Source organism: Littorina saxatilis, linkage group LG17, assembly GCF_037325665.1.
Source record: "Littorina saxatilis isolate snail1 linkage group LG17, US_GU_Lsax_2.0, whole genome shotgun sequence".
Classification (NCBI taxonomy): domain Eukaryota; kingdom Metazoa; phylum Mollusca; class Gastropoda; order Littorinimorpha; family Littorinidae; genus Littorina; species Littorina saxatilis.
In genome coordinates, this window is record NC_090261.1 from 48,502,807 (window position 1) to 48,518,139 (window position 15,333).

The following is a 15,333-nucleotide window of genomic DNA, read 5'->3' on the forward strand; positions in this document are numbered from 1 at the left end:
CACAGAAAAAGAAAGAGACAGGGACACAGAGATAATTCATGCAAACTACTAAGGAAAAAGTACATCACGCTTTAAAATCTTTACTTTTTATTGTCATAAAATATATTTAGAACCATTCTCGTCTGGCGATGGTTTCAATGTTTTCAGTCTCTCTTCAGCTAACAAAAAAACAAACACTTTCACGAGCTAAAGACAATTTAAGAGACGGACTGCCAGCATGGTACGTGGTAACAGTATCAATCAAAACAATCAAAACAGAATCTCATACTTACCACACACACAAAAAAACCGTAGCAGGTTTATTATTGTTAAAAATCAAGGTTATTTCTGAAAAGCCATTAACTACCGCAGTTTCTATACTACGTTTTGGACGTTGATGCTGACAGTCACATCGGAACCCTTGTAGAGCGTGATGTTTTGCATCAAGTGGGGCAGTTCTCTCCCCTGATAAAGCACGTGAATTTCGTAGTCACCATGGAAACCACGAACGTTGAACTGATTTCCAACTGCTGAAAGGACGTGCGTCTCGTCCGTCATCCACTGGTTCTCAAACAGGTCAAGGACACGGCGCCCTGCAGCTGTTAGCTGAAAGAAAGAATTTCTGTTTGTATCCACAATCAGACAAGTTGTCCTGTCCTGTCCTGTCTGTCTTGTCTTGCAAACAAAATCATTATCATCGTAACGCGTTAACGTTGCTTCAATATCAATCTTTGATGGCACAGTAAGCCACCCGTAAACCATCACAGATACTGTCAGGCTTTTACACACAGTACCAACACCCTTTCATTTAAACACTCACCGCTTGAGAACATCCTAGGTGCCCTCCGTAAAGAGCGAGCAATTTTCAAAGAATTTATTTTTGCGTGGTTTATCTTACCCCTGAGCGATCGTGAACCCGTGTGATCCAGTTTCCCTTTTTCACAATGTAGTGGTCAGTTAGTAATTTGAATGCGACTCGATGTGAGCTTATCTGCAATAGCACGTTATTATGTACCTCTGACTATGCACGAAACAAACGGCTGTGGTTCACAAGAACTCTGGTGATGGCTTTTGACTGTTCAGAGGAACTGGCGATAGGCATAAACAGTCGTCTGCTACGAGAACCACGACCTTGCGTGACCCTGCTTCCGGGCTTTTCTTTTTTCAAACTTTCAAAACTTCGAATTGATCTTGTCTTGATGAAAAAAGAATTCTGTTATGATTTAAGAAGGTTTGTGTAACAAGCTGTCAATTTATCATTTATATGTTAAAAGTTAGGTCTTGCGCCAAAACGCACCACGGTCCGATTGTCTCTGAGACAATCCGCAAAATTAATTCTTTAGAAATTGCTCCCTCTTGACGTAGGGCACCTAGGATGTTTCCGTTTGGTGAGCGTTCAAATGGAAGGGTGTTAGTACTGTGTGCAAAAGCCTGACATTATCTGTGATGGTTTACGGGAGGCTTACTGTGCCTTTAAGACAAAGACAGTTACAAACAAGTACGACAATCTTTCGCAAACGACATGACTGTATTCAAATACGTGCACGTGCTTGTGCGAGTGTGTGTGTGCGAGTGTATATATATATGTGTGTGTGTGTGTGTGTGTGTGATTGCGTGTGTGCGAGTGCGTGTGCTTGTCTGTACGTACGAGTGTGCGTGTGTTCGTTAATGCTCACGTGCGTCTGTGCGTGCGTGTGTGTGTGACAAATACACATGCCTTTGTGATGTGATCTATGATCAGATGACGAGGCAAAACGAATTTCTTTAAAACTCATAGAAAATCGATAAAAGTAACACCACAAAATGTTTTAACTCTCACTTCCATATTGTTCCCCTTAGCGAGAGCGGCGTGGGGTCCCCTCCAATGTGTCTGGTCCCAGAAGCCCCAGAAGAGGATCCCCTGCACAGCGGGGTGACCGTACAGAGCTCTCAGCGCTGCCTCGTACAGGTCCGCTCTCTTGTTCTCGTCCACAGCCACCACGTCCAGCTCCGTCACCCAGATGGGCACCCCGGCCGTGGACAGCAGATCTAGGCGTTCCTGACAACGAAAGGGTTAAAATATATTTCCACATCGAAAAGCATGTCATTAACCCATTTCGAAAGGGAGCCGCTGAAGTCACGTTCAGACATGTCTCTTAGTCTCTCTCTCTATCTCTCTCAGTCTCTCCTTTACTGATGTTATCTCTCATTATGAATCCACGTTTCGCCTGACCCTGGCCAAACTGCAAGGGGGGTAGTACTCTGCCACACCGCTTACAGGCTAAACTGAACAGACAAGAAAGAGAAAAAGCACTCTTAAACGAATGCGAGGAGAAAGGCAGGGTTTATCGTCCCTTCAACAGGAAAGGTCACCACCTGCCACTTCCCTTCAGAGATTGCTGCGTCGCTTACACACAGTCAGCAGCCGCATCAACTGGGACCATGTGTCCTGCCAATGTGGTGCAGTTGGCTACCTCACAGACGTGTTTGAAAGCTGCAGTGCCCTCAAACAGGAGATGGCTGACCTTGTCCAATGCAGAACGCAGAAAGCTGCAGTGCCCTCAAACAGGAGATGGCTGACCTTGTCCAATGCAGAACGGAGAAAGCTCTTAACACTTTTGACTTTCTCCGACCCCACTCATCACTCGGCCAGAAACCATTGATGTTCCTGGCTGCCACCCTGAGCAGGTCATCTGTTGCCAATTGGTTCTTGGGCGCTTCCTAGCATGCCCAGCTTGGAAACAGCAAAGACAATAAACCCTCGCCTGGCGAGGCAGTAGCCGGCGACGGAAACCAAACCAAATGTGGTCAGATGAGTGTTGCCACTGCTCAGTGTCAAACCTCCGACAATTGAGGCAATCTCCAAATTTGAACAATAATTTTCTAAAAGGCGTAAATCAAACCACTAGATCTACAAACTTGAAACTTGGTGAAATTATCATCCCACATCTGAAGGTAATGTACACCAAATATGAAGTACTTTGCTGAACACTTGTGAAAATTATAAGCATTTTAGAGAGTGGCATTTTTGGGGGGGTCACCCTGTATTTTCGGAAAAAAACCGTCTATTTAGCCCCATGTGAGGTTCGTCGTCACACTGAATGAATCTTAAAATGTTCATGCTTCTTTCGCCGTGATACGTATTTCATGTGGCTAATTCTTAAAGTCCTCACCTTAACAAGAGAAGCGTCAGGCATGATCTCTTCCGCGAAGTGGCACTGTACGCCCATACCTCCCAGACCCACGTTGGCTGCCTTGTACTTCTTGGCCTGTGCCAGGTAGTCCTGAAGATACAGGCAAGTGCAAAACAGGCCGTTTAGTGAAAGAAAAGTACACTGCAAAGCAAGTGTTGCACACGACCACACACACACACGATCAGACGCCTTACATCAACGATTCTAAATTATTAAAGTAAATTAGTTTCCCAAAATCTACGAACGATAAACCGGTAACCACGAGTGAAATCGCTTTACCACATTTGCATCCTGTACTGTATATGCGTAAATAAATGAGTATATTCGCCAACGAGGTGTGTGTGTGTATGTGTGTGTGTGTGTGTGTGTGTGTGTGTGTGTGTGTGTGTGTGTGTGTGTGTGTGTGTGTGTGTGTGTGTGTGTGTGTGTGTGTGTGTGTGTGTGTTCGGCTCACCGTCTCAGATCTGGAGAGGCTTTTTAAGATTATCTCTCCGCTTAGTCACATACACAATGTCAATTGAACAACCTGGCTGCTCTCTATGTTCAGTGGGTTTGTTTTATGAATCGATTTCGTTATTTTCAAGAAATAAATTCATTAAAAAAAAAATCTAACTGATAACAATGAGTCAACGTGTCCAATTTTAGTATGTGACCAAGTAGAGGGATAGGCTTATCCCTTTTAAAAGACTGGCAAGATCAGAGATGATGAGCCGAACGGTGTTCAAAAGAAGGTATGTGCCTTTGAGAACATGCCTTTATGCAAAGCTTCTTTGCTGTGGTTATATGTACTTGTATGAGGTACTGTACGTTGCAAAATATTTGTATTGACTCGTTTAAAGCAAAATACTGACATTGGTAAAACCACTCCCAGCCACGACGTTATAGTCGTTGAGGAATAGCTTGACGCTGGGGTCGGCGTGATGAGCGATACGGAACAGCTCCAGGTTGTAGTTTGGGTCTCCCGCTCTGTCTTGGTACCACGAACCGTGCAGCATCTCGTTGTTCACGTCCCAGTGCTCTAGTCTGTGAACACAAGGCAACACAGTGAACAAGTTACACTAAACACAACGCTGTCCTTGTACCAGTGCTCCAGTCTGTGAACACAAGGCAACACAGTGAACAAGTTACACTAAACACAACGCTGTCCTTGTACCAGTGCTCCAGTCTGTGAACACAAGGCAACACAGTGAACAAGTGTTACATTCCTTTTACAAAGCAGTACTCCTGTCTATCAGTGTGCCACATTACAACATAGTACAACTGATGAACATACCAGAGGGGCTAGATGAAACTCCAGAAAATATAAAGAATAGTTTAGAAGAAAGCTAAGTTAATTGAAAGTATACGATCCCTAAACCTTTTGAACCTTTCTCTCTCCCTTTTTCCAAGAAATAGTGAGTGATATGCGGTTACTCACAGTCCGCGTGTCATATTCATGGTCTCCTCGATGTGATGCTTGACCACTGTCTTCAGTTCGGTGGGGGACAGCTGCTTGATCCAGCCCTGCACGTATTTCTCAACTGACCACACCAGGTTGTGACCCCGTACTTTGATGCTGCAAATTATGACATCTTTCTTTATTTGGTGTTTAACGTCGTTTTCAACCATGAAGGTTATATCGCGACGGGGAAAGGGGGGAGATGGGATAGAGCCACTTGTCAATTGGTTCTTGTTCACAAAAGCACTAATCAAACATTTGCTCCAGGGGCTTGCACCGTAGTACAATATATTACCTTAATGGGAGAATGCAAGTTTCCAGTACAAAGGACTTAACATTTCGTACATACTGCTTGACAAATTATGATATTATTTCAAATATAAACCTTTAAAAACTTACGAAGAGCACTTAGTTTTTCACATAACCCCATGAACACAGCAACCATCAAACCTCAGCCAAAGAATTTCAAATTACTCTGGGACAAACAAAGAAGAAACTAAGCCAAACCGCCAGAGCAAACCAAGTCATGTCGTACCAAACGAAACCAGTCCAAACAAATCAAGACCACAGCAACGTCTACCTTCCGTAAATCAACCACTTGACGTCAGCCCATTGCAAAATTTAAGAATGCAGCTGTGCTCGAGACAGACTTTTCAATACTTGAATGGTTCGTGAATTCGATTCCTGGTATCTTTCGAGGAACAAAAAACTACGTCAAAGATAAGTTTTCATCTTCTCATTATTATCTGACGGTATTTTGTTCGTTCACTGGAAGGACCAATACGTGACGGAGTTTGTGAATGGATTGTATCGAATTTTTACTCAACATTGATTAATTTGTTGAACATCTTTTCACGTGTAGAAAGCTCACCCGTGACTTTTCACTCCATGTATAGCGTCGAGTGCCAACTTGTAGTTCATATGACCCTGAAACACACATCAACACACTAGGCTGAATAGGAAATGTTCAATGCGACAAACAATAAAATAAGATTCCAAGATTTCCCTGAAAATGCAAGCTTTCCATCATAGCTGATTATTCGTTTAAAAACGAAACATTTCAAGGGAGAATAGTTTTTTTGTTTTTTGGTTCCAGCAATGTTTGTTTTTAATTCAGATTGATAGATATACTAATAGCTCGCTACTTTGACAGTTATGGTATTGATTAAGTTCTCTAATTCGCATCATTGAAGTTTTTGGTTGGTTCTTGAACTTGCCACCATGTCCTTTTTCTTGCACTGATTTTGTGATTGAGTCGCTGAAAATAGATGAAATCCCGAACAGTCAGTTTGAACTGTATTCACTAACGAACCAACAAGGCACAATGGGGGACAGGTTAAAGGCGGATACAGCTTAAAGTCTTCTGGCTTCAAAAATACTTAGTCGTAACTAGTAAATAAAGTGTTGCAGCTAAACACAATGGCAGACAGGTTACAGGCAGATAAAAGCATAGGGTCTTGTACTTTAAAAATAACACTCGTTAACTAGTGAATAAACCCAAAGAGACAATTACGCCCGACTATTGACACAGCTTCAATACAAAGTTCAAAGGAGTTCCAAGAACGCTTACTCTCGTCCATTCAATGTCGTACCACTGGAGGGCGTTTTCAGGTACGACCCAGTTGAAGTGTTTGTTGACAAAATCTCGGTACTTTCCGTTGGCTGCTCCTTCGTTGTACTTGTGGGCGTTGAAAGACGACCCGAATGGAAACGATTTCTTCTTTTGCAAAACCTGATGAGGGAAACCCATGTGGAACACTTTGAAATGTTCCGTGCAAAACATTTCGGTTTACAATGCAGGCTAAACCATACACACACAGACACAGACACACTCAACCACTTTCTTGTAACTCGGAATATTTAGCTTGAAATATTTGGTTATGATCATTTTATTTATTACGTAAGTGTGTTGTAACAAGACAATCGCACTTAAAAACACTGATCAAAGCAAAATAAACTTACGTGAATTTTTATATCGTTCATGTGAACTCCTGATGCTGTTTTGACACTGCAAGTAAACCGAAAGATCAGTATCATTTATAATTCGGCTGGTTTGTGCATCTCAGTATGTGTCCTATTCATTGATATAAGCACATGTAAGATTCTTATTTGCAGAAATGTGCGTGCAGTGTCGTTAGTTATTTCTCATTGCGCTGGTTCATTTCTTTTAATTCTGATTATCCCCAAACCCATCCCTCTTAAATTTAAGAACACATTTCGAAGCAACTTAAATGAGAAAGGAAACATTCCAATTGAGTCGGTCCCGAGTGGCTAATAGCAAGATCTAGATGTGTCACTTTTTAGCACGTGTACGGGAACGTGTACGGGTAACGTCATCAAATCTAGTGTTTACGTCACGCGTTTGCCAAGATCTGCAGTCTTGGTGGGAGCAAACCAACGTATGATTTGGAACATTGGAGAAAAAAAGTGAGTCACGGGTGACGCAAGATCTACACGTACGCGTACAGGTCTTTGCTACACGTTCGATCATCTAGAACACTATAATAAGTAGGTGAAGGGAAAAGAAAAACGAACAACCATCGAAGCAACTTACTTAAAGTGCATGTCGCCTTTACGCTCCCTGTCTATGACGTTGTTTAGGTATGCATCCGTGACGTTAGTGATGCCTGTCAGTGGCGTCACAGAGGCCTCGTCCACAGCAAACAACACATGCGCGGATGGGCCGCAGTCAAAGGCTACTCGCACTGTTTTAACAGCTAAAACCAGCAAAAAAGTTATGTATTCTTAGTAATGTGAAGTATAATTAAACACTCACACACCGTGGACACACACACACACACTCACACACACACACACACACACACACCGTGCACACACAAAACACGGGGCGAAGGCTACGTACGTGCGTTAGAGAGAGACTAAGTGATAGTAAGTAGCCTAAGTCTACTTTGTTTGTTTGTTTGTTTGTTTGCTTAACGCCCAGTCCACCACGAAGGGTGATATCAGGGCGGTGCTGCTTTGACATTTAACGTGCGCCACACACAAGACAGAAGTCGCAGCACAGGCTTCATGTCTCACCCAGTCACATTATTCTGACACTAGACCAACCAGTCCTAGCACTAACTCCATAATGCCAGACGCCAGGCGGAGCAGCCACTAGATTGCCAATTTTAAAGTCTTAGGTATGACCCGGCCGGGGTTCGAACCCACGACCTCCCGCTCACTGGGCGGACGCCTTACCACTAGGCCACCGGAAGTCTACTTTCTGGGTCAACATCTTTTTATGATATTTAGCCATCACCAAATTTACCAGTGTGAGGTGCAGTAAAAGAACCCTGGATGAACACCCAGCCGTCTGAGGTTTTGGCACTGCCATGGGTTGCCACAGTCTGGTACACGTGATGACCAGCTGAAACACAGCATCGCTCACTGTGCTCATCAAGACCATCAAGAAATACAGAGCACATGACAAGACATACGTCAGAACACAGTATGGCAAAACTACGCCGAATCAGTCCACCACATGTTTTTGGAACAAGCAGCCCGATTGAAAGAAACACTCATATGGACATCAAATGAATCCAAAACGACTTCTATCAGTTTCACGAGATCATGAAACTGTTTGGAAACAGCATTTCATTGATGAAATAAACTTCTGTGATTGAAATGTAATATATCACTCGCGTCACACGGAACTCACTGGATCCTTAGTAGCTCTGTAGAACTACTGAACGGCACTCAAACCATATCCATTTAATTCAATACATTTTAATACATCTTTACTATCTGAATGTGGCGTACACAGAAACTTGTTTGGCTCGCACAGAAAGATTACATCTCAATTTACAGAGAGGAGACGAGTTGGGCTCCTTACACCTATCAAAAACTGGCGAATCAATTTATGATTGTGTACCTTGGTCCTCCATGTCGACATAGGCCTCCATGTTCTCGCCAATGTGGTCGCTGAGAAGCTTCATGTAGGCACTGACATTGTACCTCTGGCCTGGGTTGACCGTGATGTACTGGGTGGGTCCCTGCCACGACTCCGCTCTGACGGACAATACATGTTGAGTTTGTCCATTACAACCCGGCTTCAGACATAGCAGTACTCAAGCAATGTCAAAACAGCCTTGTATGCCTCGTTTGTCGTGTTATTTGTGATCAAAATCCAAAACCTGTATTTCTTCTTCATTCCTGTCTAACGTGTCGCTGTTGAGAATATTAAAGTGTTCGTTTCGATAAGGGCGGTTGGGTTCTGGCAGATGAGCTTAATTCTAAAAATGATTATTTTGCTCAGTCATACTTAATTATTATGGGGGCCAGAAGGCCCTCATTCTATACGGATAGTTTCGAGGTTGACCATGGGCAGCGCCATTTTGTTGTGAAATACGTCATCAGTTTGTGTACACAGGAAGTTGTGACATCCGTCACCCTATGGGAGGGGTGAAGGCAAAATTGGTCATCACTGAGTTTGTGTAACACAGGAAGTTGTGAAATACGTCACTCTATGGGAGGGGTGACGGCAAAATTGTTCAACAAAAACATCATAGGCCGAACTGTGCAGGGTTAACCGCAACAAACTCAAACCATTCATACTACTCTGCATTTGAGTGACTTATATACCAACATTTTTATGTCTTATTTTTAGCACAGGTGTAGGAAAAATCATGAACCAAAATGTTATTTATTTTCTAATTTAACATTTGTTTTACAAATTTGACCATGGTCTTTCAAACATACAGTGACATTAAACATTGTTATGTTAAAAAAAAAGAAGAAAAAGAAAAGCTTTTGTGCACAAATCAGAAAATACATTGTACATTTTACCTACAGGCCAAACAAGAGATCCAAGCAAGTTGTCAAAAACAGGCGCTTGCATTTGGATGTGTCCAATGATAGTAGGTTTGGTTGTGATCAATCAGAATAATGTAGGAATAAAAATGTATGACAGTTTGGTATGATGACATGTAATTCACATATGCTGAAATATAAAATTATACATCATATAATATTAATATGGCTGTTGCCATGACCATGAACCCCAAGAAAGGTTTAATGTTATGTAAATCAAAATACCAAAATCAAGCACCTATTAATCTGATCTACGGTCCGGGAAGATTGAGGCCTTCGTAAACGTTCAACGTTGGCCAATAATGATTTTAACAATGTTGTGTCGTTTTGTATTATGTTGTATTTTGTTGATCACTTGATAAATATGTCTTCCCAACATATTACAAATCAATCAGAAATAAAGTCTTAGAGAACTACAATAATTATTGTTGCCGTCAAAACCTTGCAAGGCCTCAACCGTTCTCACGAGATCAGTTACATTTGTTCTCTCTCTCTTTACCCACCTTGTGTTCTATCGTTGAGCACTGTACATTTGTATCGATATTTCGAAATCGTTCCCTTTTTCCCTCATCCGCCCCTTCGCAATGAACTGTAACTAGTTTAAGCGAATAAAAACTTCAGACTTCAGACTTCTCTCTGTATGTATGTCTTTGTCTGTGTCTCCCTCTGAGTCTCTCCGCTTCTGTATTTCTATGTCTGTCTCTGTCTCATAATGTGTGTGTGTGTGTGTGTGTCTCTCTCTCTCTCTCTCGCTCTCGCTTTCTCTCTCTCTCATCTGACTCTTGGCACACAGGTCAAAGCAGAGGTTAACTTGAGTGCACGTGTACCTAGGAGGGGGGTGATTTCTTAAATTAGCTGATGGCGGAAGGAAATCGCTCACCTTCCACGTCCAAAACGTAGTGATATTGACACGCCAGATTAGTGCGGTAGCGTATTGTGCTAAGCAGGAAAGTGCGCTTTTCTGCCGGTATTCTTGTTAACTTCGCAATTTCCGGAAAACATCCACTTTCACTTTGAGACTGTTCTGTTTACATTCGACACTATCAAAACCACTTTGCAATACTGAAATAATTTTTTCTGTGTTCGAAAGCTACAGCCAATCGTTAGTATGTCCCCTTAGGTACAGTTTTATAACATTATTGGCACATGTAAGCAATATGAATTAATTAATGAACGCTACGAAAAGGGCAGCCTTTAACCTCCCTGTTGTCACTCAGCATTTTGTTTATGTTTTATTCTCATCCACACTTTCAGCACTTCCCCCACCCGCCCTCCCTATCTCAGATGTAATTTGTAAATGACGTTTTCAGCCTTCAATCCACTATTTAACATAGTAAGTCAAGCTTTTTAAACCTTATTAATAATTGCTTTGATGTTTTGCTGATGTTCAGTTTATTATTTAACCTTTCCCGGATGCCGCTTTTGACTACACACGCCTGACGATGCGGGTTTGTCTGAACCCATACATTTGAAAGAGGGTTTTTACCGTTTATTTCTCTAACGACGATGCGGGTTTGTCTGAACCCATACATTTGAAAGAGGGTTTTTACTGTTTATTTCTCTAACGACGGGGTGGGTTCAGGGAAACCCACAGCGCTACTTCAGTGGGTGCATCGAGTTTCTCCCTTCACCGACTTCTTGCAGGGGAGGGAGAGGGGGAGGGAGAGGGGGAGGGAGAGACTGAGAGAGACTGAGAGAAACTGAAAGACTAAGAAAGAGAGAGAGAGAGAGACTAAGAAAGAGAGAGAGAGAGAGACTAAGAAAGAGAGAGAGATAGAAACTAAGAAAGAGAGAGAGAGACTAAGAAAGAGAGAGAGAAAAAGAGAGAGAGAGACTAAGAAAGAGAGAGAGAGAGAGACTAAGAAAGAGAGAGAGACAAAGAAAGAGAGAGAGAGAGAGACTAAGAAAGAGAGAGAGAGAGAGAGAGAGAGACTAAGAAAGAGAGAGAGAGAGACTAAGAAAGAGAGAGAGAGACTAAGAAAGAGAGAGAGAGAGACTAAGAAAGAGAGAGAGAGAGACTAAGAAAGAGAGAGAGGGAGACTAAGAAAGAGAGAGAGAGACTAAGAAAGAGAGAGACAGAGAGACAAAGAAAGAGAGAGAGAGACTAAGAAAGAGAGAGAGAGAGAGACTAAGAAAGAGAGAGAAACTAGGAAAGAGAGAGAGAGAGAGACTAAGAAAGAGAGAGAGAGAGAGACTAAGAAAGAGAGAGAGAGAGACAAAGAAAGAGAGAGAGAGAGACTAAGAAAGAGAGAGAGAGAGACTAAGAAAGAGAGAGAGAGACTAAGAAAGAGAGAGAGACAAAGAAAGAGAGAGACAAAGAAAGAGAGAGAGAGAGAGAGACTAAGAAAGAGAGAGAGACAAAGAAAGAGAGACTGAGAGACTAAGAAAGAGAGAGAGAGAGAGAGACTAAGAAAGAGAGAGACTAAGAAAGAGAGAGAGAGACTAACGAGAGAGAGAGACTAAGAAAGAGAGAGAGAGAGACTAAGAGAGAGAGAGAGAGAGACTAAGAAAGAGAGAGAGAGACTAAGAAAGAGAGAGAGAGAGACTAAGAAAGAGAGAGAGACTAAGAAAGAGAGAGAGAGAGAGAGACTAAGAAAGAGAGAGAGAGAGACTAAGAAAGAGAGAGAGAGACTAAGAAAGAGAGAGAGAGAGAGACTAAGAAAGAGAGAGAGACTAAGAAAGAGAGAGAGACTAAGAAAGAGAGAGAGAGACTAAGAAAGAGAGAGACTAAGAAAGAGAGAGAGAGAGACTAAGAAAGAGAGAGAGATACTAAGAAAGAGAGAGAGAGAGACTAAGAAAGATAGAGAGAGACTAAGAAAGAGAGAGAGAGAGACTAAGAAAGAGAGAGAGATACTAAGAAAGAGAGACAGAGAGAGAGAGACTAAGAGAGAGACAGAGAGACTAAGAGAGAGAGACAGAGAGAGAGAGACAGAGAGAGAGAGACAGAGAGAGAGAGAGACAGAGAGAGAGAGACAGAGACAGACAGTCAGATAGACAGACAGTCAGATAGACAGATAGACAGATAGACAGACAGACAGACAGAGCAACTGACAACAGACATACAGACAGAGAGATACGGACAGACAGACAGAGAGACAGACAGTCTCTTGGAGACAAACAGGCAGACAGACACTGTTCCGCCGCTTTGGTAATTATGGGTGTAGCAGAACCCGCGCCGTCGGCAGAGGGATAGTTACAATCACTACTACTCTTTAAAAGTATGGGTTTGTGTGAACCCGCGCCATCGGTAGTGTTTATGTAAATTATCATAATCAATTAATTTTAATGTTTTGTCATGTACACACTAAAAATTTGCAGACAGAGAGCAAATTAGGTGTGTGAGAGATACTTAAAATTTCAAAACGATACCTTTAATGGTTCCAGAGTTACAATGATTTTAGTGTGTCTCTGGGTACAGGTGAACCCAGGAAGCACGGCAAAGGTTAATAAAGATCTCATGGTTCAAAATTTCATATTGTTTTTTTCAAAAACGTGCGTGTGTTCCATTTCAAACTAACCTCACTGATGTGAACTCCATTATTACTGTCACATCTGTTTTACAAATTACACCCATAATCCAAACCAACGCGCAAACACACACACACCACAACTACACACATATGTACTCGTTACCATTAGCCAACGCTCGTCACAACACTGTCAGTCTCAAGTCTAAATAATCCCGTCGCGATATAACCTTCGTGGTTGAAAACGACGTTAAACACCAAATAAAGAAAGAAAGTCTAAATAATAATAGTATAAATCATAACTAATTTTCTTCACATCATCATAGACATAATGTTGCTTCACATGTTCTTTGTACAATCGTTGGTTTTCACAATAAATATTGCATTACTGTAATTGTCTTCTTTTTCTTTAACAATATCTTTGCAAAACTCAAAGACCACACAAGCTATTGCAACCTACTCCTATCTCTGGTCTGTACAATGGTACCTAAGACTTACATTCAAATGCATACATTTCCATGCTACCCACATTGTCTAAATACCAATAATTATTCAAAACAAATGTTAACTACTACCTAACTTCATTTCAGACACACACCCATTATTATACACACATTTCACATTTAAACCATTAGTCGGCCCCCTGTCGATATTTATCGACTAAGTTCCTTGTGTTTAATACGGCACATTTCAAAGCCCCCCAATATGCTGGGCTTTCCTTTTGGGGAAGACAATCCCGGCTGCGAAGGATATACTGAATACGGAAACAGCACCGTGCACGCCCAGGCCTTTTCAAGTCTCTCAGTATGATTGATTTCTTCAATCTTGTGTCAGTGTTTGTATTCTCATTTGTTCGCTTACTTACCTTGCCCTTGTAAGACTCAATATAATTATTTGTTTTCTTGTGTCAGTGCTTGCACCTTTCTTTGTTCGTTTTCTTGCTTACCTGCTACTTGCTACAACAGCGTGTGATCCAGAGTAAGCGTCCGAGGTCAGGAAACACTGGAGGGGTGCCCAGCACTGCCAGTCCGACAGACTCTCAAACCCCCCATTCTTCAACAGCTCCTGCCCTGCTATTACAACCACGTTGCTCAGCAAACAGAAGAGCCCTGCTCCTGTCAAGAACTTCATCGTGGTACAGCTTTCACAGCGATGTACTGACCTAACTAAGTTTGCACGTCGGAGAGCAAGCGTTTAGTGTTGCCAGTGACAGTATCGTGCCACTTAATGTCATTGGTACATTTTACAACACGAAGGCCTACAAACCTTTGCTTAGTGGGGGAACTAAAGTTCATATGCCCGACTGAAGCACCAATGAAAAGTTCGAGTACTTGCAAACCCCGTCTCTTTTGTTGGTCTCCGCAACCATTGTGAACTTGTACTAATAAGATACATTTGAACAGTCACAGATACCCATAGGTACTGGACGCATGCACAAAGACTTGGTTTATCATTGAGAAGTGACATGAAGCAAGCTAGAGCAGCATAAACAACGTAAAGAATGGCAAAGTTTGGTCCTTTCCTCGGTCCCCGAGACAGGATTCCCCTTTGACCGTGATTGTGCTTATCAAATGGGTTAGTTTCCCAATTCTGTACATTTTTATTATGAGCTGAAAGTTTAGGTTCATCTAGGCCTACTGCCACTGCACCAATACAGCAGAGTTCCAGCTGAATTTGACTTCAATCGGCCAAGCAAAACCATTTATGAAAGATGTGCCAGTTAGTTAGTTAGCTGTTGCTTTTTGGGTCCAGCGGACCATTTAGGCCAAATCAGGACCCCACAAGTTTAACATTGTTTTTTAAAATTGGTTTAATTTAAACTTGTGCTATGTTAAACTTGTGGGGTCCTGATTTGGCCACTTGTCAATTGGTTCTTGTTCACAAAAGCACTAATCAAAAAATTGCTCCAGGGGCTTGCAACGTAGTACAATATATGACCTTACTGGGAGAATGCAAGTTTCCAGTACAAAGGACTTAACATTTCTTACATACTGCTTGAATAAAATCTTTACAAACATTGACTATATTCTATACAAGAAACACTTAACAAGGGTAAAAGGAGAAACAGAATCCGTTAGTCGCCTCTTACGACATGCTGGGGAGCATCGGGTAAGTTCTTCCCCCTAACCCGCGGGGGGTAGTGTGAAGGTCATGAATGTCGATTAAAAAAGGGTGAGTGAACTTTCTGGATTCCGATACAATCAGAAAAGACGGATGTGTCGATTGATAGATTAATTTCAACGCCAAGATGATGGCCCTAAGTTCCGCCGAGTATACCGACGAACCGTTAGGAAGCCGAAGTTGAAGTGGGTGTTGTAATTTCTTGCTAGAAACTGCTGCAGCAGCAGCTGAATCATCCTTTAGAGAGCCATCAGTGAAGATAAAATTCATACCCTTTGTATTTGGAACATTGCTCTAAAAAGAGCTGCCGAAAGACAGTGTCTGAGGTTACATTCTTCTTGAA

General features: G+C 42.1%; 1 protein-coding gene and 1 non-coding gene across 2 annotated transcripts; both read right to left on the bottom strand.

The window, feature by feature from the left end:
* Nucleotides 1-70: 70 nt before the first annotated feature.
* LOC138953639 (uncharacterized) lies at nt 71-14,187 on the bottom strand. Its single transcript, XM_070325513.1, has 12 exons — nt 13,816-14,187; nt 8,465-8,601; nt 7,862-7,960; nt 7,145-7,307; nt 6,553-6,598; nt 6,161-6,322; nt 5,462-5,517; nt 4,570-4,707; nt 4,004-4,175; nt 3,132-3,242; nt 1,799-2,017; nt 71-585 (listed from the first exon to the last, which is right to left on the bottom strand). The coding sequence occupies exons 1-12, from the start codon at nt 13,998-14,000 to the stop codon at nt 355-357; spliced, it is 1,719 nt and encodes a 572-aa protein (XP_070181614.1). The 5' UTR covers nt 14,001-14,187; the 3' UTR covers nt 71-354.
* On the bottom strand, nt 7,737-7,810 carry Trnat-agu (transfer RNA threonine (anticodon AGU)). The gene has a single exon. It is a non-coding gene; the product is annotated as a tRNA-Thr (tRNA).
* Nucleotides 14,188-15,333: the final 1,146 nt, after the last annotated feature.